The sequence below is a fragment of the Tachysurus fulvidraco genome, chromosome 20 (assembly GCF_022655615.1).
Source record: "Tachysurus fulvidraco isolate hzauxx_2018 chromosome 20, HZAU_PFXX_2.0, whole genome shotgun sequence".
NCBI lineage: Eukaryota > Metazoa > Chordata > Actinopteri > Siluriformes > Bagridae > Tachysurus > Tachysurus fulvidraco.
In genome coordinates this window covers 16,124,867-16,145,559 of record NC_062537.1, presented here as the reverse complement: position 1 = coordinate 16,145,559, position 20,693 = coordinate 16,124,867, and the positions used below count along the sequence as shown (strand labels likewise).

Below are 20,693 nucleotides of genomic sequence, written 5' to 3'. Positions count from 1 at the left end.
GATAGATAGATAGATAGATAGATTTTTAAATATTTTGTATTAAAATTACAATGTAAGAGTTTGGATGAAAAAAACTGAATTTAATTAGATTGCTTGTGGCACTAATATCTCTTATATAACTCATCTATTAATTATTTATAGGTAAATATTTATTTGCAAAATTGTAACAAATATTCATGTATGTTCCTCGTACAGCATGTACATGGTGCTTACATTGATATATTTATAGAAGATTTATAGATTATTTTGTGCAGCACTTCCGCCTGTAAAGCGTCAGTTGTTGCTATGGTTATATGTCAATAAAGGACTTATACACTCCAACAGTTTAACACTGTAATCGTCAGGGCTTTTTAATTAAAATAAATAAAAATAAACCCTTGTATAAGTAGAGAAATGCCTATCATGAAGAAACCCCGGAAAACCGAGTCACTTGTGCAAGTAGTGGATAGAAAGGCTCAAAAAAATGGCATTCTCCATACTATCTACAGCACAAACGGAGACCAGTACAGTGGAGAATGGAAGGATAACATGAGACACGGTAACTCACTATCACTCTGTATCATTACAATCTGAAATAGTGCCTATTTGCCTATCAAACTGATTTGCCTAAATGTGATCTAAAATGCGCATGCGCAGTAAGTCGTTACTGTTTAGTAAGTCCAGACCCGACACTTTATCTACTTTTGAATTGTGATTCTGAACCATTTTTAAAGACAGGCAGAATTGTAATTGATCATATTCATACTGCATTTTTCTGTGCTTTGAATTTTTGTTTGGACTAATAATGTATCTGTAAATAAAGGGGAAGTTACCTAAGAATGATAGCTTCATTTGATGATACGAGCTGCATTATACTGGATGTTTTATAAGAGATTTGTTTTATAGTTGTAATCCCCTTTTGTAGCTTCCTTAGTTTTACACATAGACAGACAGACAGACAGACAGATAGATAGATAGATAGATAGATAGATAGATAGATAGATAGATAGATAGATAGATAGATAGATAGATAGATAGATAGATAGATAGACAGACAGGCATACAGATAGATAGATAGACAGACAGGCATACAGATAGATAGATATATATATATATAGATAGATAGATAGATAGATAGATAGATAGATAGATAGATAGATAGATAGATAGATAGATAGATAGATAGGTCTCTCAAACCCTCTGCTTTGTGGAAAGGAAAAGGAACTCAAGTGTGGAAGAGAGCTGGAGCTGTGTATGAAGGTGAATGGAAACAGAATGGCCGTGACGGCTATGGGATGCTCAGCAAACTGCAGCGATCAACTAATAAATACGTAAAAGTTTATTCAGGCACATGGAGAAATGATAAGAAAGAGGTGGGTATCACTCTACACTCCAATGCTGTCCTTTAACATGCCTATTTTCAGCTCCACAAACAACTCATGAGTTCCTCAGAAGCACTAATGAAGGACTGTGTAACAGATATGATTAATACAGTATGATCACACAATTTAGTTTTGAAATGTTTCAAAATTAATATTATTGTAAATATATCTCCACCCACTCTCATCTAACACATGTTACTTAAAGAATAAAATGATTTTTTTAGATGGATAAGGTGACTCAACCAAAACGGAGAAGACAGGATCGACGTGCAGCTCAACAGAAGATAGATATAAAGGAAAATTGAACCTTTGTGTGTATTTGCTCGCAGGGGTTAGGGACACGTTTCTACAGCTCGTCATCACAATATGAGGGAGAGTGGGTGGAGAACGAGAGGAGTGGATGGGGAAGGATGACTTATGAAAATGGAGATGTGTATGAAGGAGAGTGGCTGAAGGATAAACCCCACGGTCACGGCGTGCTGTGGCTCGGTATATACTTTTATATCTCATATAAAAAAACTTTGACCTCTCCCCTTTTATTATTAAGAAAGTATGTGAACCGAATAATTGAAGTGTGCAAGAAGCTTGAAATGATTCAAGAAAGAATAAACAGGCTGGTGTGTAACTGCATTCACTTCCACACAGAGACTTTAAATGCGGCTGCTGACTGGTCAGCTGCAGTAATAGGTCATTATGACTGTTTCTGAAAATGAAGTTTTTTGAAACATGACATCAAGCTTTTTTTTTTTTTCATTTTCTACCCATCAGGTCCCAATTTGGGGGGAAAATGGTGAAAAAGACATGAAAATGTACAGTATAGTGCAATTAGTACATTATTTTAAAACCACCTTTATGATGGTGAAAAAATGGTGGGATAAAAAGTACACTAAACCTCTGTATGTGTGTAAGTGAATGAGAACAGATATGAGGGCAGCTGGAAAGACGGGAAGAAACACGGACACGGACGCTTCTTTTACACCGGCAGCGGTCAGCTATATGAAGGCTTCTGGTTAGACGACATGCCCAGGTGTGGGACAGTGTGTGATTACGACATGAAGCATGCACCAACACCACCGCTGTACCCCATCCCTCCGGTAATGTAACACATTTAAGCTTAAACACTGGAATATGTACTGTAGTGTGTGTAGGGGAAGAACTAGTTGAACTATAACACTTTCAGGCACATATAAATGTACTTTTTATCAGTCATATGATTTAACAACTGTTTTTCTGTCTGTTCATCTGCCTCACTCACTGCCTCTCTGTTCTGCAGGTGATGCTGCAGGATGTTCAGTCGGTACTGACAGAGGGACGTGACCGGTTCTGTTCCAGCCGTTAGGTTTAAAAAAAAAAATTTGTTAAGTCTGAAAAAAAAATAATAAGTCTGTGCATGATATCACATGGGGATCAGCAGTTTTTGAAATACTCAGACCAGCCCATCTAGCACCAATATCTGACTCAGAGATTACACTTTTCCCTCGTTATTGATGTGAACATTAACTGAGACCTGTATCTCCATGATTCTTTTATAATGTGCAGGTAGGCACTGAGTATAACCCAAATATAAACTGCTCAGCAATATAAAATGAGTACTCAGTGATGCATGGTTTGGTATATTTCATTTTATTTCATTCAGATTTGTAAACTATTTATACACTGTGCGCTTGACAGTAAAAAAAAAAAAAAAAAAAAAAATAACAAAACTCCAAGGCCACACCACTTAGCAAATGGTTTAACAACAAAATGTGACCCTCATGTTGTTAAATAAGTCATTTTGAAGTTTGATGTTATGGTATTATTTTCAACACCTTTAACACCAGAGGATGATCCATGGTTTCAAACAAATCATAGCAACGGCTCAAAGTATAAAAACACATGACACCAGATGAGGAATGTCTGTAGACTAAAATGTAGGACAACTATATCCTTCAAGACCCTTAATTCATAAAACGTAATTTATGGCAAAGGAATCTTTTATTAAGGACAAGTCCATGTGTTGTTCAGCAGCTATAAAGTTGTTTGGCCAAGGGAATTAGGGGGAAATGACACAAGGAGTGTTTTAAATAGTACCGAAGTCCCCAGATAGAGAGTTAATGGAAATAAGTACAGTTTAGTTCATTAAGCTAAATTAGAAACCAGTACAGACTAGAGGTGTGAATCAAAAGTATTTGGCACATTATTTGTAGATTTGTAAACATTCACTTAGACTTTATCAGAGCACAAAGATTTAAGCGTGATGATGTACGTACTTCAACTTTGCAACTCCTCTTGCTTTGTGATTAACTTTGTGTCCATAAAAAGTCAGACCACTGACATTCGAAGATTTTTGTAATGTAGTTTTTAGGATATAGTATACTGAAATTATGGAATAAATCACAATAGAAGCTTGAAGATTTACTATAAAGGCCTGGACAATGATGATACGAGTGTGTCATATTACATATATTATTATAGGCAGCACTTTTGTAACACTGACTGACTCACTCTTCCTTATTCCTCCTGTTATTGTACTTTAAATTCTATTTTTCTTCAATTTCTTTTCTTTAATAATGTAGGCCTTCTTACTGCAACATTGCTGGCACAAAAACAACACTGATTTTCATCACACAGCAAAAGAAAGTCAAGTACCATGATATTTTGCCATACTAACCACCAGTTCTATGATTATATGGGAATTCAACATCAGTCTAACAGTCATATTTTGGCACCGACATTCATAATTACAGAATATCGAGTTCATCAGTAAAAATATTTTAAACAATAGAGCTATCGTATTAAAAATCGCAGCAATTTGTAAAATAAACGCATCATTCACCTATAAAATGGTTTCAGTGATTAACTCCAAAAATGAAAAACAAGTGCTTTCACTTTTATACTCCACGTGGCTTGTGATTAACCTTGTGTTCAAGCGTGACTCAGCAGTTACACGTGTACTGTCCATTTTGATGAACTTTACTGTCTACTGTTTCAGGCTGTGCTAATCAAGGTATATGAACCCTCCAGTCTTAATATTGTTGCATCTTGACTAAGACTCAGATGAGTGGAAAGATGCATAATGATTCACAGTGAGAAAAACAAAGTGTCTAGGAGGTTCCAAGTCCAGCCTTTGCTCAAGTGCACTGGTTAGCATCAACTGCTCACAGAAATCTATGGCTTCCATCATACTGAGAAACACTGTTCCACACGTTGTATTTTTTCAACAGTGCGATTGCAGGTTTACAGGGACATTCTTGGAAATGTTCATATCAAATAAGATAACAGACCAAAGAAAGTACAAGTTCATCTAAGATGTCTTCAAGTAAGAAGGAACTGGCATTAAATTTAAATATGTCACATATTTTGCTGTCCTACTAGTTACCATGCATGCTGGGTACCCAAGGATCTGTGGGACACCAGATACCCTCCAAAACTACAGCTTTTATATCAGGGATTTAAAAAATATGGGATGTCAAGCGGATGGATTTGGTTACATCACGGTCCTTAATTATAGCTCAATGATCTTGTTAAAGCATAATGCTGAGGTCTTCGATGTGATATACTGTCACACAGATATACGCTCACTTCTAATTTACATTCATTAACAGACAGTATTAGAAACAGGATTATAGTATTTTTTGGACTTCTGCCTCTTTTAGAAAAAGATTTTCATTTTGAAAATGCAAAAACAAGCAATTAAAAGAATAAAATAAAATAAAATAAATAAAATCAGCCTCAGGATAGTTCCCCCTAATGGAAGCTGGTAAAGCCTGAGGTGCATTTTAACTTTCATCAATACCTTTTAATCCACATGCAAAAACTAAGAGATACAGCAGTTACAGCGGATTCAGGATGGTCAAGACGTCTTCTATTGAGAAGCTGGAGAGTTTAGCGCCGATGTTTCTCCTCTTTGGTCCAGCTCATTCTGAAGTCGTGTCAGATCCTCCAGCTCCTCTAGCTCCCGGAACTGACGATCAGTTTTGTGACTGACAAGAGAGCGGTAAAAATGGACGGCGAAAACGATAAAGATGAGACCAAAGGGTACCATGATAGAAGTGGAGGTGATGGCAGCGGCCACCCCTGCCGAGACCGTGTCATTTTTCTGATTTTTGGGCCTGATGGGTAAAAACTTAACCCAGCAGAGAAGAACGACCTCAGCAAGGAAAAGCAGTGTGCCGATGACGGTCGAGAAGGCCCAGGCCAGCTCAACATGGCGATGCATACGTTCGTGTGGAGACTCACGAATCGAGTTGAGGTTGTGTACGTTGCTGACGGCTTCAATGTTGGGCAAGATGCAGGTGCTGATCATCAGAGCAAAGAGATGAACCGCAACCAATACTGTGGTACATGCACTGAATGCGATCAGTAGACCAGGGGGGTAGTCATGACTTGTATCCAGTTGAACCTCCACCATCGCAACCTGCACGCACACACACATACACAATAATATTTAAGGCAGGGACACTCAGATGGAGAGGGTTTGCTGATTGAATACTTGAGTAGCCGAGTCAATAAACTAAAGAAAAAGGAACTAGTCATAGGTTAGTGACTCTAGTTTACCCACGTGATCAGCTGTTTCTGTAACTCAGGAATCAGGAATCAACATCCATGTTTATAGTCACCGAGATGACATTATTTACATCTACTGTGTGACTAACTGTAAGAAGACCTGTGTATTTACATGATTTTTGCATTTCACAGCTGTCACCTGATGACAAGACTGACAGCCTGAATAACCATTTGAATGAGCACGCATAATAACCTTCCTAATATTATCCAGTGAGTGTTATATTCTCGATCTGTTCGTGATACATAAACCAAAGAGGCTTTTTTTTTAAGGTTTTGTCACTGCAGCACAGATTAGATCATGAATATATGATTGTTTTTATTAGCAATAAACGACGACATACGCAAATATTCAGCATAACAAGACGTCAAAACGTCCAATTAAGAAACATATGATGTTAAATAATATCCGTGTGTGTAGATATGATGCGTATTTGGAAGAAAATGAAGTGTTGTGATGCTGCTCTGGAGGGGGAGCGGAGTTACTCACCATGGCGAAGCCGGAAAGCAGAGCTGAAGTGCGGCTTGTAGCTTTGAGCTTCGCCCGGCTCAAATACAGCTTCCTCCAGGACAAAGCCTGCATAGACAACTCACTTCCGCTCATAGCGCGAACAACGAAACAAATACACAAATACGAAACAAAGTGGTGAGTTAAAAACAACGAAAACCCGAGTCAAACATCCACATTACTTCGGCTGGCCATCTTCCTGCCTGAATATAGCATTACCCACAATCCTCCGCGGTCCTTTCAGCTCTAACCTGTCACTACCAGAGACACTGAAGGTCCTTTCTACAAGCGTATGGTGTAAATAAACACACTAAAAAGTCATGATTTTCTTAATAATACATTTAATAGGATATTTTACCTTTGTTTTTTTTTTTGGTTTGTTTGGTTTTTACCTTTGATCTAGTTTTTGGGAAAAATAATAATAATAAAATACAATAATATAAAAAAAAATAAAAATAAAAACCTCCAAACACTTCCACATTTCTTATTTAAATGTATTTTTTATTTTTTATTTTTAATTATGTACTGCCGTTATCATCACTATCTTCTACAGACAGGCTGGATGGCAAAAACATTACTAGTAGTACATCTAATGTAAGAGGAAGCCATTGACCATTCCAGAGGGACACACTGAGCCTCAGGTGGTTTCCATCCTGAAAATGTCAAAGACGGGGTTATAAGAACAAGGTCAAGCTACAGAAGTTGGAGACATCAAAGCTACAGACTAGCAGAAGGTGAAAACGAGTCTATATGATTGGGAGCCCTCACTGATGTGATTCTCAGCCTGACAGTACAAGTGGTTTCTGATGTAGTCAAGGACTGTGGAATAAAAACAAAAATCAGGACAATTTAGACCAGATGACAGTATTGTAATTGTGTATTGGATAGTGTGTGTGTGTGTGTGTGTGTGTGTGTGTGTGTGTGTGTGTGTGTGTGTGTGTGTCATTAAATTTCATTTTAAACTCAATTCAAACTCATTTCACTGTCACCATAGAAATTACACGCATTAAAGGGATAGTTCACCCAAAAATGAAAATTCTGTCATAATTTTCTCATCCTCATGTTGTTCTAAATCTGTATGAATGACTTTTAATAAATACTGATAAATAATGGTAAGCACACAGCTGATTGTAACCATTGACTTTCATTTAATAAATACGATGGAATTCAATGGTACCGTCAACTTTGTGCTTACCATCACTTATCAAAATATATTCTTCATTTATACAATACTTCCTAAATATTTGTTTTTCTACTAAGGAAGTCAATGGTTATAATCAGCTGTGAGCTTACCATAATTTATCAAAATATCATCTTTTGTGTTCATCAGAATAAAGAAATTCATGCAGATTTATGAGGATGAGAAAATTATGACAGAATTTTTCTTTTTGGCTGAACTATCCCTTTAAAGCTGTTTTAGGACCACAAGCAGCTGCTGGCATGACTGAAAATTAGCAGTAAAATCATTTTAACCCTTCTGCAGACCTCGGGTCAATCTGTCCCGGCTGGAAAGTTTAATTTATCATAACTTCAAATGGGTTTCCTTCCACATATTTGCCTGAAACTTTCCAGGATTGTTCCAAATTATGAACTTTGCAAGTAAAATTAATTTAGTCTATTTTAGTTGAACTTATGTGTTCGTAAAACTCAAGTCATCTAGGGCCAACTTGACTCGGCCACATTTAGCGGGGCAATAGGTCACACTTTTGCCCTCTTCAGCGCAATGAACATATATACAGAAACAAAAATGCACACATAAAATGTCCACTCACACACCACACACACACACGTAGGGCATTGCATTTCATTAGGCCTCCAGAAAAAAAAGCTACATATTTGTTAATATTTCACACTTTTGATATGTCTTTGCTTAGCAGAGGGTAAAATATGATCTACTGAAATGCTACACACACGTGCGTGCGCACACACACACACACACACACACACACACACACACACACACACACACACACAAAAGCATTGGGCATTGCGTTTTAATTTATAAGTGTTCAAGTCAATTTGGCCTGGAAAAACAGGTTTTATTATTTTATAATTATTATTTATTAAATGAGGCATTTTTGCATATTAATGAGGTTTATTACACCAAAAATTAAACATTTTTGCTAAATATATGTTGGAAACAAGTTAGACTAAGAAGGTGAAAAAAAAGGCTATCATATGTACTTAACCTTTTATAAGCTGTCAAAACAGACAAGGTTAACTTGACCCGGCACTCCTAATTTGCATAGGAATGCAGACGAGGTCTGCAGAATGGTTAAACAGCATTTGGCTAATAGTTTGGTCTATTACCTCTTTACAAGAACCCAAAGGGCCTGCGGCAGCTTTAAAGGGATAGTTCAGCCAAAAAGAAAAATTCTGTCATCATTTTCTCATCCTATTGTTGTTATAAATCTGCATGAATTTCTTTAGTAGACCTCAAACAATAAAGTCTATGCGTTATTTCACAAATGACATTGTCTTCTTGTTCTTTTCCTTCGAAAAAAACAATCACACACATCTGCTCTTATCCTTCAGTGAAGTTTATTTGGCGCCTGATGATGATGAGCTATACATCGCTATCAGAATACAACACAAAACCCTGCAAAAAAACCTAAACAGGAAACTACATTTAGAACCTGAAATTAAAGATTCAAAATTAGCAGTTGTAGCATTTTATTTTTTTTTACACAAAACATTTGATTTATTAGTGTTTTCTTGTGAAAACTCCTCAAGCCGCGGAGAAAAACATGCAGAGCGGCGACAACAAACGCAGAAATCAAATCAAGCTTTAGAGGAGATGCTTGGTATCGACAAAAGTCCTTCAGTGCCATACATTCTGCTCATTAAATGATCAAGAGGAGACTTTAAAACTGACAGTTCACTGAGGACTGTCTGTGCCAATTAGCCAGAGGGTCAAAGCTTAAACTAGGGTTTGGTTAAAGTGTGTGTGTGAGCATTCTTGACTTTTCCTGGAAAAAAAAACTAAAGTGAACCACCATGTCAGAGTTGATGTGAATAACAGTTACTGACCTTAAATTATAAAGAAATGCTGCTCAATATTAGAGTTAACCTAACTAACCTATCAGACTGTATTGTGATACCGGAGTATGTCTCTCTCATAAACATACAAACACAGAGGACTCAGTAGTGAATGATTCGTTTCTATGTGCATTGTGGGAAATCTGACCCATTACATAGTGGTCAAACTGCACCGTGTACGTTTCTGTCAATTTCATTATAGAAATTTCTTGTTCAATAGTAAATATTAAGATCAATTTGTAATATTTGCCTACAACTGTTTATCTTTTTTTGTTATTTTTTTTTCTTCTCTCTCTCACTTGGTACTTTGGGCCATTTAAATCCGTTTCAAAACACTTTTTTAAAAGCCAGGTTCAGTGACTAAGATCATGTCTCAATATCTACATTGCAGCACTGGGATTGTTTGCTGTTTTGTCTTTAAACAGGGCTAAAACATCAGCATTTGTTGAAAGATGTGTGGTTACAGACACACACTTACGCTCACTTCGTGTTCCAGTCAAGACTCTGAACTCCCACTGTATATGCTGCAACTATAATGCAGTGTTCCCTTATAAAGGTTACTAACCCCTCAACACAGCTCTCTTCTATTAGAGCTCCCCATAAAAGCTCCATCCCTGTATAAAGATTATGCACACTGTAAGGACTGGGTCTGTCTAGATCAACATTGAGATGGAGCTGGTGATAATAGCTGCTCAACTATACACCAGAAGAAAAAACATAATTAAATTAATCTAGTGCACATTCACCAACGTCTGCTGTCGTTCAGCAGTGATGAAATACACTGCAGTCCTTTGTGAACACACTTTGTTTTAGCCCCTTTGGCCCTGATGGTACCGAGTCCAAAAGCCCTTTTAGGGATCCCCCCCCCCAATGTATCAGCATAAACAAAGACTTTTGAAAACAAAGGATCTAAACTTTACATTTCACCTAAGCAAATGGATCAGATATTCATCACCTTTTTTTTTTAGCAAACTTAAAATTATGTGCATACTTTTAGTTGGAAAAAAAAAAGGAACTTTATGATTAGGGTAGCTACCATGTAGTGTTACTTAAAAAGTAACGACACACCATTGTTACACGCACAACACCTTCAGCTGAGAGCTGGCGAACACCTATTTAAAGGCCTGTAAATGTCAATGCAGGTTAAAAAAAATACATTTTCATTACTCCAGTACATGATTATAACATTTAGAAAATAGCATAGAATTGTTTACAGTAGAATTTCCCAATCAAATTGAGTTCAAAACAAAACACTTTGCAGAGCTTCAGCTTACAAATAATGCAGAGAAAATAAAGCGCTCTATGACAAATAGGACTAAAACATGGCACCCACATTTTCTGGGAAACACTGGCGTCTAATGGCTTTTAGTTACACCTGATGATCTATAATAAAAAAAAAAGAGACTACTGTGTTAGCTATTTGCTATAGGTGCAAAAACTAGACAACATGACCATGGCAACATTTACATGGCTGCATGCTGCCTTCGGACATGTACCGTCACTGTAAACACCGATTCTGTGATGCGACATAAAGCAAGGGTTTGCTCAACAACATGTAAATTCAGCATTATGGACAGAGCCTTTAAAGGGGACAAGGCTGTGGGAGGAACAGGATGAGGGAGGCAAAGGGTTAAAAGAGAGAAGGATCCTGAATAACTCCTGACCTAACAACATGAAACCCGTCCATGTGCAGGACTGAACTCTGAAGAGTCAGCTGTGTGGGTCATGGAGATGGAAGGTCAGGAGCGTCAACACACAATCACAACAGGAGAGAGAAGGACTGAAAGCTGAAGCTCCGCCCATTGTCATTATCAGTCTGTGGAGAAGAAGGAAGTAAAACAAGCAGCCATATTTACACTTAACAACTGCATTGAAGCTCAAACACGCCGTCAGTTCATTGTAAAAACCCATCCTCTTTCTCCCGAGGCCCCAAAAACAAACACACCCCCATTTCCTCAAACCACCGTGCTAAGAGAGGTGGTGTTAGTGGAATCAAGTGTGGAGCTAAGGTCGAGGTCATCGGTGTCTGTCGGTGTGTCCGGGGTCACCAACATTGTACTGCTGTCAATAGATTCTGCCCTCTCCTCAAGGGGATGGGGTGGAGCCTGGAGAGGGGTTCTACAGAGAGTTCCACTTCCTCCACTGTCTACCTGTGTACCGTTCAGCCCTACAATGTGGAACAAACAGACAGAATAATGGGGAAAATTAACACCATATCCATAATCCAGTGTATAAATTCCTGCTGAATATTTCTATATTCTATATTTACCAAGTCCCATGTAGAGAAGAGAGTTGGGGCCAATGGATGCCTCGTAAGGGGGCGGGGGCTCATCTGGTGGGCGGAGCTCAGGGTATTTGTACGCTGCATACGGGGGTGGTGGTTCCTGAAAGTGGAAAGCACCGCCCTCTCCATCATCAGACAGGTGTAGTGGTGTGAGACCAGTGCCAAACACGTCAGAGCCATAATCGAAGGCAGGAACATGTCGACCCAGGTTAAAGTGGTGCACTGAGAGAGAGAGGACAGAGAGAGAGAGAAGATAAACCACTCTTCTATACACCTTTTTCTATACAACCTTTCAAGTTGCCCCAATATTAATAAACTAGTGACAATTAACGCACCCCTTGGCAATTTCACTCTGACACACACAACGATACTAGTGTTAAATGCCCAAATGTGAGCAAAGTTGAAAGGAAAATTCATAAAAACATAAAAATAGAAACAATGACACTATGATGGATTTACACTACATGGCCAACTGTTTGTGAACAACTAAATTCAATAAGCAATTTTTTTAACCATTACAATACTCTATTGTGTAATGCTGTTCTATAGGTGTTATATGCACACACAGTATACACACACACACACACAGTGTATATATCTATACTCACAGTTCCCTCCGATCAGTGTGTCAATGCGCTCTCTGCGTCTCTGCCGTAAGCGATGTACCATAAAGAGTAGCAAAGACAACACCAGGAACGACGAAATACAGCTGATGATTAGACGCATACCACTCGCCATGGAGTCAAACAGGCTGCTGCCATCTGAGAAACACACAACTATCATTCAGGTTAGTGATGAAAACAATAAAAAGATTGTTGTACACAACTGGACTACACTAACAGTGGAAACTGTCTGACCACGTGCACACAACCATACACAGTACAAGGTGCAAAGAAATGCTTTATTTTTTCTTTACGACTTAGTTGTCAGTGTCCATGGTTATGTTTTGGTTACCCGGATCGAGGCAGGTGAACTTGCAGCACTCTTTAGGGTCCTTTGTGAAGTGCGTACAACCCTGTGGCCTCTCGCACAGTGCTGCCACGCACATCTCCGCCTCGCCGTCGTGACATGTGCAGCTTAGACACGGGTCGTCCCCTTTGGGCGTGAAGTACAAACCCTCACTGACCACATTATCCCGAATATCCACACATGTTTGTCCTACACACACAAATAATACATTGATTATTCCCTGCATTTAGCACTCAAGCACCCTTCACAAATAAATAAGGTTTGGTGTGTTGTAATTGGTTGTGAGAAATAGAAGGCATTCTAAAAGGCTTAGAGCAATAGGGAACATCTTACAAAATGCAGTACAGATAGATAAGACAGACACAGAACAAAAAGAGCTACAGAGAGATAAACGGACACAAGGTGACTCCAGACTAATGCAGAAGAAATAGAGGAAAGAAGCTGTACATTACAAAATTTGTATCTGACTGCTTAAAGACAGTTTGTGTGTGTGCGCGTACGTCTTTTGCAGAGAAAAGGGAACGGTTTGTAGCAGTTCTCAGTGTGCCAACTGTGTAAGCCGCGCTCGTTCATATTCCTGTTGTGAAAACGCTGCAGCTGTGCGCAGTACACACTGTCCTGCTTTACACTCGCCTCTGACACACTCCACAATCCATCTGGGGGTAAAAACACCTGCACAGAGCCTACACAAAAACACACAAACACACACACAGTGCTGAAATCACATCACTCAGCATGTTCAGCATAGTACACTGTGATTCGGAACACACCCACGCAATACTTATATAAAAAGATACTAGCATTGAATAGAGTCTTTCTTGAACGATGATGTTAAATATTAAATATCATGTCAGACTTATAAGATTTTGGCTGGATTAACATCAGTGTCAGAAGCAATAATTCTTGGGGATTAAAAATATATATATATATTAAAAATCTCTGCCAAATTCTTTACATTTGCATCAAAATACTATATTATATTACTATACAGATTTAACGTAAGCCTGTAACCTTATTATCTAATGTGTGTTACTGACCTTTATAGGCCACCTCCCATCGGCCCTCGAACGATCGACTCTGGTTGGTGATGACATACTGATAGCCCACCCAGAAACTGCAAAACAAATACACTGCAGACATTTAACATACTGTGGCTAATATAAATGTGTGTCACTAGACACTAGCTAATCACGAGTGAATCTTAATTGTCTGAACCCGGTTATAATCTGAACCCAACTCTTCCTTCATTCCAACTTTTGCTTACACCCGAATCCATAAAAGGTCATCCCCAGGTCACGATCTTGCTATATCCTTGCACAACGATCTGATCTCCCCTTCAGCCACAGCTCGCAACCTTGGGGTAACCATGGACAATCAACTGTCCTTTTCCTCTCATGTTGCAAATGTGACTCGCTCATGTCGGTTTCTTCTCTACAACATTAGAAGGATTCGGCCATTTTTGTCCACACAGACTGCCCAGGTACTTGTTCAGTCTCTTGTCATTTCTAGACTGGATTACTGCAACGCACTGCTGGCAGGTCTACCTATGAACGCAATCCGTCCTCTGCAAATGATCCAAAATGCAGCTGCCCGGCTTGTTTTCAACCTGCCAAAGTTCTCGCACACCACCCCGCTACTGCGATCCCTCCACTGGCTTCCGGTAGCTGCACGCATCCGGTTCAAAACACTGATGCTGGCCTACAAAGCCAAAAATGGACCAGCCCCCTCTTACCTCAAAGCCCTCATCATTCCTCGCACTGCACCCCGTAACCTCCGATCTACCAGCACTGCTCGACTGGTTCCACCATCTCTCAGGGTAAGAGGCAAGTATACTACAAGACTCTTCTCTGTACTGGCACCAAGGTGGTGGAATGAACTTCCCATAGAGGTCCGGACAGCCGAGTCACTGGCTATTTTCAAGCGGCGGTTGAAGACCTACTTATTCAGGAAGCACTTCAACTAGCACTTCTTTCCTTATCCTTTGCATTTAAAAAAAAAAAAAAACTTTCATTGTAACTTTGAACATATGTTTTAAACTCATGGTATCTTAAGTATGTAACCTAGTGAACCAGCATTAATGTATTCAGTGTTAGAGATTTAAGCACTTATGTACGTCGCTCTGGATAAGGGCGTCTGCCAAATGCTGTAAATGTAAATGTAAATGTAAAAGGCAATGTTTATAATAAGCTTACTGAACTTGAAATAGCAACAGCACTGTAAACACAAGGCAGGTTAATATTTTTTTTTGCAGAATGTACCGAAACACTGACCTGCACTGGTCTCTGCGCTCACACACTCTTTGGTCGATCTTGAGGATGAACTGCAGCTCTTCGTTGGTGCTGAAGGTGGCGAGCGAGCCGTTCACTCTCTGGCACGTCTCACCGGCCTGCCAGTAATTCTCCCCTCGCTCATATACCTTGTAACAGCTTGAAGTCTTCTCATAGTGGTGCCATCCACTCGGGCATTTTTCTACACACACAGACAGACACAGAGGGAGAGAGAGAGACAGAGAGACAGAGAGAGAGAGAGAGAGAGAGAGAGAGAGAGAGACAGACAGACAGACAGAGAGAGAGACAGAGAGCTTTTAATAGTCTATATATCATACTTCACTATCACACAAGAGACAAATACAACCTGTGATTTGTCCCATCATTATTTTGAACAGTTCCTCTTGCCCACTTTCCCTTGGTTGAATCCCTTTGACCACCAGGTTATTAATGGGGGGAATAAAGTTTTTATTTTTTAAGAATGATGGTACTATATGATTCCTGCTGAGGTTTTGGGAACTCGGGCTAGCCAGTGCTTGAAATTTCCCAACACATTATGATAAGTTCCCAACATAGCTTTGCTAAACATGGGCTGCAAGAACATGTTCACAAATACAAGTACAAATGTTTGCCATAAGCATCATCTGATCACCAAAATAATCAGGATCCATTATGATGATCATCTCAAGACTACAGTTACAGTTAGATGAAAGAAAGCAAAGACACAGGATGAGTGACAATGAATCGCTTACTGTTAAAGCGCACAGGCTGAGCCACGCCCATCACGTCCTCGATCTGATCAAAGCCGCTGCCATAGCGATAACGCTCCTCCTTTATCGCTGTGGAAATACAACAGTCGAATGAGACAGAAGGTTTGTGCGTACTTATGTCCGTGCGTGTGTGAAAGATGGTTTTATTCAGCTGATATCAAACGTACACATTAAAATAAAAGGCAAACCATATCATTAGGACCTACAACAGCTAGGCCTAACTGAAGAGATTGGTGTGCAGGTTCTGTGGCTCTAAATTTGTTGATACAATGTTATCACAATCCTGTGATTGGCTCAACCATTTTAGGCATCACAATACTTCAGTACTCTATGCATTTAAGGTAAGTAAAGTATACGCAATAATTCAATTCTATAATGAATATTGAGATACAACTTTGTGGAATGATTGTGACATGTCTAGACATGATGCTAATGTTTATACTTATGGACAAAAAGACAATTTGTTGGTGTGTGTCAACTTACGAGGACAGTCCATCTCATCACTCTTGTCTTCACACACGGTCCAGCCATCACACCTCCAGTCCAGGGGGATACACTGCATCTTCCCACTGAGACATGCGAACTGGTCCTCAGCACAACGCGGCTCTATAGACATACACACGCAGTAAAACCACACGTTCCCAATTTCTTTAGTGTAATCGTTATTGTAAGGTCATGCAGCAAAAGCCTGATGCTAGAATTAAAACACAACCAGTCAGACACATTAGGATACACTGCACAGTGAAGAAATACCCGTAACTTATTGTGCTTGACTATTGCAGACTCTTCTGCTTATTGAGAAAAGCTGATTTAAGTTTGGATTGGAGACCAAAATAACAAAAATATCTGCATCTTAATTGAATCTGAATTAGCACAGCCAGGATCTGGGCCCTTTCACCAAAGAAAATTTAAGACATTAGAACCAATCATCAATTTCAAGGGGACATTAATCTGTAATTCTCTAGCTGTTTGGTTTACCACATAGAGAAAGACCATTAACATAATCCAGACAGCTCACATCATCTTTCATCATTACTACAATGCCTGTGTTTGACTGGCAAGAACACTTAAATACCTGTAACTGGTGTACAAATCTTGTAATGAATGAAGCACCTTCCTCCATTTGAGTGTCTGGCTGTCATTCATCATTTCATGTCATTTCATTCATGGCATTTGGCCATTATCTAGACTGATGTCTATACATCTCATTAATACAACTGAGCACTACTAGTAAGTTGTAAATGCAGCAGATCTCACCTGACAACGGTGTAGCCAGTGCTAACCGTGGCCCTGGGGGGAAAAGGGGGAAAAGAAAGAGAGAGAGAGATTAAAGATCAAAGCAGATGAATGGTCAGGTTCACAATATGCTCTTTTCCTCTTCTTCTAGCCACTCTGAAGTATTTATCAGCTACCCCATGTGCTTCTGAAATTCACAGACGATCAATAAAGCACTAATTATAGCCTCTGTCTGTTTCGTAAAGAATAAACGACACATGTCCAGACATCCATCTTCCTGTGTCCATTATAGGGTCAAAAAGTCAAATCCTTTCAATGTAAATGAAGATCTATAACAGTGTCTGCACTATCTATAATACTGTAATAGCAACAGCTCTAAACGAGACACTGCAACTGTCACAATTTACTAAATACACAAGACTGCACTTCACAGTTTTTGTTTCTGAAAAATAAATAAATAAAATCAGTACCACCAACGTGTAATGTGTGTTAATGTTCATACTTTAACTGTCCTCCAGTGTTAATATACTTGTGTGAATAATGACATATCTAAGGTATAAAATAAAACAATGAAACATGCTGTTACAGGAAATAATTCTATGCTAAATTATTCTAAAACGCTGTAATTAGTTTCCTAAAACAGCAACTCCTAAAGTGTCCTCTTACAGCACAGCAGATTGTGAACAATTACAATTGTTTATTTATTAAAAGAACAATATGTCATGTTTTTGTGGACCATCTGTAAAGTTGTTCCCTCACCAGCTTTTTCACATTTCCAAGACAGCAGGATGATTTCCGCATTGGCAACCGCTTTTTGACCATCAAAATGCACTAAAACTTCCATAAATGTTAAATATATATCTTTTAAAAAGCTTCACCATATCGTACAACTACAGATATTTGCTAATTATTCAACAAATTTATCTGTTTATTATTAGCTACAGATTATATGGAGCGGTGTTCAGTGCGTGAAGAAATTGATACCATAGAAACAACACGTATAAGAATAAACGTGTTAATATAAACATGTAGTTTGTCTTACACACAGCACATGTCCAAGACGATATTACAGAAAATTAATCAACGAGCAAAAATGAATGACCTACATAACTAGATTGTTGTGCAGGCTATAAATAAATAAATAAATAAATAAATAAATAAATAAATAAGATAGATAATATTTTATTATAAAATAAATAAAATACAAAATAAACAAATAAAAATAAAATAAAATACAAAATTACATAAAAATAAAATAAATAAATATAAAATAAATATAACTTAATAAATAAATAAAAATTAATAATAAACATTATATTTTATTATATTAGATAAATAAAAAACTAAAATAAAAACTAAATATAACATTAATTAATTAATAAACACTAAGCAAACCCCATACCTTGATATGGAGTTGCATGTTTTTTGTTTATTATACCGAGATGTTATAGCACACGTTACAGCACTTACTGCCAGCTCTCTGATCTACAGCCGAGTACGTAACACATATAAAACCCTTAATATGTGGAAACATATCGACTCTCTTCATATTATTCCGATGCTCGCAGTGATCACAAGTGTGAGTAAAAAAAGATCATTAAATAAAATGATACACGGTGACACGCTAATGTAGCAGGCCGCTTTAGCAGTTAGCTTGCCTGCTACATTAGCTTTATAACATTACAGAGTTCATTTAAAGACATGTACAATTTCTCTGGTGTTAAACAGTGCTGGTTATTTATGTCTGAGTGGATAATGTTAGTGATAATGTGAACACGTTATAGGAACAGAACCCTGTGTAAAAGCTAGCCTGTTAATGCTAATCACAAGTGTTTACCGTGCAGCGGGGGATCCGTGAGCGTCAGGACGGAGAGAAGCGCGAGGAGGAGGCGGGCAGAGCTGCGGGACGATGTCGCCACCATTTATTATAATTAGTTTGGTTATTTATCCTCCATTCATAACAGCGACCCTGTGGTGGAAATGTCCCGGGGAGAAGGAGACCTCTGTTAGCACCGGGACGCTGTCTGTGGATCACACGGATTTACTCCGAGGCAGACTCTGATCGCGCGTCCATAACAAAACACACGCACACACTCTCTCTCACACACACACTCACACACTCTCTCTCACACTCACACACACACTCACACACTCACACTCACACACACACTCACACACACACACACACTCACACACACACACACACACACTCTCACACTCTCTCTCACACACACACTCTCACACACACACTCTCACACACACACTCTCACACACACACTAACTCAAACTGCTGCTCACTTTTTCTCTCTCCTCCACACAGACAAGATCCCGATTCCTTGAAATGAAACTCGTATGACATCACATAATGTTAGAGTTTGTTGTTCTCCCCTTCATTGCAGAATTTACAGCCGAACTATAACAAAATGGCCGCACTCTATCTTCACAAACAGGGGACAGCGGAATGAAAACAATCTCTAGCAGGCGCTCAACCAATCATGTGCAAGAAGTAGAGCCGGGCGCCCACCTGACAACCAATCAGCTTATAGAGGAGTGGGCGGGTTTAGGATGTGTGATAGCCAATCAGCATAGATATCTGTGTAGGAGGTTTAAATGAACGGACTTTATTGAAAGTTAATAATAATAATAATAATAATAATAATAATAATAATAATAATAATAATAATAATAATAATTAGGAGAAGAATACCCAAAACTAATAAGATTCATTGGAAACTAAAGACCAATTATAACTTCCATTGACCTAAGTACAATGAAATTTATTATAGAATTGCTCATTGTTAATCATTGTTATCAACTATTGTTGTTTAACGGGGGCACGGTGGCTTAGTGGTTAGCACGATTGCCTCACACCTCCAGGGTTGTGGGTTCGATTCCCCCCTCCGCCTTGTGCGTGTGGAGTTTGTATGTCTCCACGTGCCTCAGGGGTTTCCTCCGGGTACTCCGGTTTCCTCCCCCGGTCCAAAGACATGCATGGTAGGTTGATTGGCATCTCTGAAAAATTGTCCGGTGTGTGTGTGTGTGTGTGTGTGTGTGTGTGTGTGTGTGTGTGTGTGTGTGTGTGAGTGAGTGACCCGAGAAGTTAGGATAAGCAGTATAAAATTCATGAATGAATGAATGAATGAATGTTGTTTAATGTAGCTTTATGTCGTTGAAAATGTCACGTGGCTTAAAAGGATGTTACACAACAAGACTGTCAAATATCACATATTTATGTATAATATAGAAATATACTATAAATACAAATAAATTAAACACATACTAGTAATAGTTCATTGTCATGTGGAACACTTACCCCTATGCCTAATCATTAAAACTATTACATAGCTAAGGGCCTATTAACCCTAACCTTCTGTATTTAGGTTGGCATGTATTTGAGGCAGACGTGAACAGGTGCTCAACATGTACGACGTGCCTGAGGTCCCACCTGTGTTTCTTTATAGCTGGACAGCACAAAGCAGTTAATTCAACTTAATGTTTTAGTTATCTATGAATAATTCTGTCAGTTAAAAGAATAAGAATAAAACAGATTAGAATAAAACAGATTAGCTTCTCTTTGCTCTCGGATTGTACATGTTGGTTTGTTTTTCAATAAACAGTTGCTTTACTACTTCACATTGATTAAAAAAAAAAGGTCATTACACTACATTAATGTCCCAAAATAAGCATATATGAATTCTTATCTAATGCTTTGTTAAT

The 20,693-nt window shown here is 38.5% G+C and overlaps 3 protein-coding genes across 6 annotated transcripts; 1 reads left to right on the top strand and 2 right to left on the bottom strand.

The window, feature by feature from the left end:
* Positions 1-278: 278 nt before the first annotated feature.
* Positions 279-2,703, top strand: morn3 (MORN repeat containing 3). Its single transcript, XM_027141210.2, has 5 exons — positions 279-538; positions 1,195-1,352; positions 1,691-1,850; positions 2,271-2,455; positions 2,635-2,703. Exons 1-5 carry the CDS (start codon positions 394-396, stop codon positions 2,698-2,700), a joined length of 714 nt encoding a protein of 237 aa, XP_026997011.1. The 5' UTR covers positions 279-393; the 3' UTR covers positions 2,701-2,703.
* A 265-nt stretch (positions 2,704-2,968) lies between these two features.
* On the bottom strand, positions 2,969-6,669 carry orai1b (ORAI calcium release-activated calcium modulator 1b). Its single transcript, XM_027141211.2, has 2 exons — positions 6,394-6,669; positions 2,969-5,757 (listed from the first exon to the last, which is right to left on the bottom strand). Exons 1-2 carry the CDS (start codon positions 6,505-6,507, stop codon positions 5,206-5,208), a joined length of 666 nt encoding a protein of 221 aa, XP_026997012.1. The 5' UTR covers positions 6,508-6,669; the 3' UTR covers positions 2,969-5,205.
* Positions 6,670-8,933: 2,264 nt separating this feature from the next.
* dgcr2 (DiGeorge syndrome critical region gene 2) lies at positions 8,934-19,470 on the bottom strand. Of its 4 annotated transcripts, none has more exons than XM_027141092.2 (12): positions 19,275-19,470; positions 18,814-18,945; positions 16,998-17,030; positions 16,224-16,346; positions 15,723-15,809; positions 14,974-15,172; positions 13,741-13,817; positions 13,204-13,386; positions 12,689-12,892; positions 12,343-12,510; positions 11,720-11,956; positions 8,934-11,617 (listed from the first exon to the last, which is right to left on the bottom strand). In XM_027141092.2, the coding sequence occupies exons 2-12, from the start codon at positions 18,896-18,898 to the stop codon at positions 11,406-11,408; spliced, it is 1,608 nt and encodes a 535-aa protein (XP_026996893.1). In that variant the 5' UTR covers positions 18,899-18,945; positions 19,275-19,470; the 3' UTR covers positions 8,934-11,405. The 4 variants fall into 4 exon arrangements, with proteins under 4 accessions (XP_026996893.1, XP_026996892.1, XP_026996894.1 ...); XM_027141091.2 differs by having other exon boundaries at positions 18,814-19,000; positions 19,275-19,469; XM_027141093.2 differs by having other exon boundaries at positions 12,343-12,495; positions 18,814-19,000; positions 19,275-19,469.
* Positions 19,471-20,693: the final 1,223 nt, after the last annotated feature.

What these genes read in the sequence shown, in the direction of transcription:
- morn3 (XM_027141210.2), top strand. Translation starts at nt 394, where the DNA reads ATGCCTATCATGAAGAAACCCCGGAAAACCGAGTCACTTGTGCAAGTA. An exon ending in GAAGGATAACATGAGACACG is followed by an intron (nt 539 to 1,194) that starts GTAACTCACTAT and finishes CTTTGTGGAAAG; the next exon opens with GAAAAGGAACTCAAGTGTGG. An exon ending in GGAGAAATGATAAGAAAGAG is followed by an intron (nt 1,353 to 1,690) that starts GTGGGTATCACT and finishes ATTTGCTCGCAG; the next exon opens with GGGTTAGGGACACGTTTCTA.
- orai1b (XM_027141211.2), bottom strand. Translation starts at nt 6,507, where the DNA reads ATGAGCGGAAGTGAGTTGTCTATGCAGGCTTTGTCCTGGAGGAAGCTG. An exon ending in TGCTTTCCGGCTTCGCCATG is followed by an intron (nt 5,758 to 6,393) that starts GTGAGTAACTCC and finishes GTGTGCGTGCAG; the next exon opens with GTTGCGATGGTGGAGGTTCA.
- dgcr2 (XM_027141092.2), bottom strand. Translation starts at nt 18,898, where the DNA reads ATGGTGGCGACATCGTCCCGCAGCTCTGCCCGCCTCCTCCTCGCGCTT. An exon ending in CACGGATCCCCCGCTGCACG is followed by an intron (nt 17,031 to 18,813) that starts GTAAACACTTGT and finishes TTTTCCCCCCAG; the next exon opens with GGCCACGGTTAGCACTGGCT. An exon ending in GAGCGCAGAGACCAGTGCAG is followed by an intron (nt 13,818 to 14,973) that starts GTCAGTGTTTCG and finishes TTTGTTTTGCAG; the next exon opens with TTTCTGGGTGGGCTATCAGT.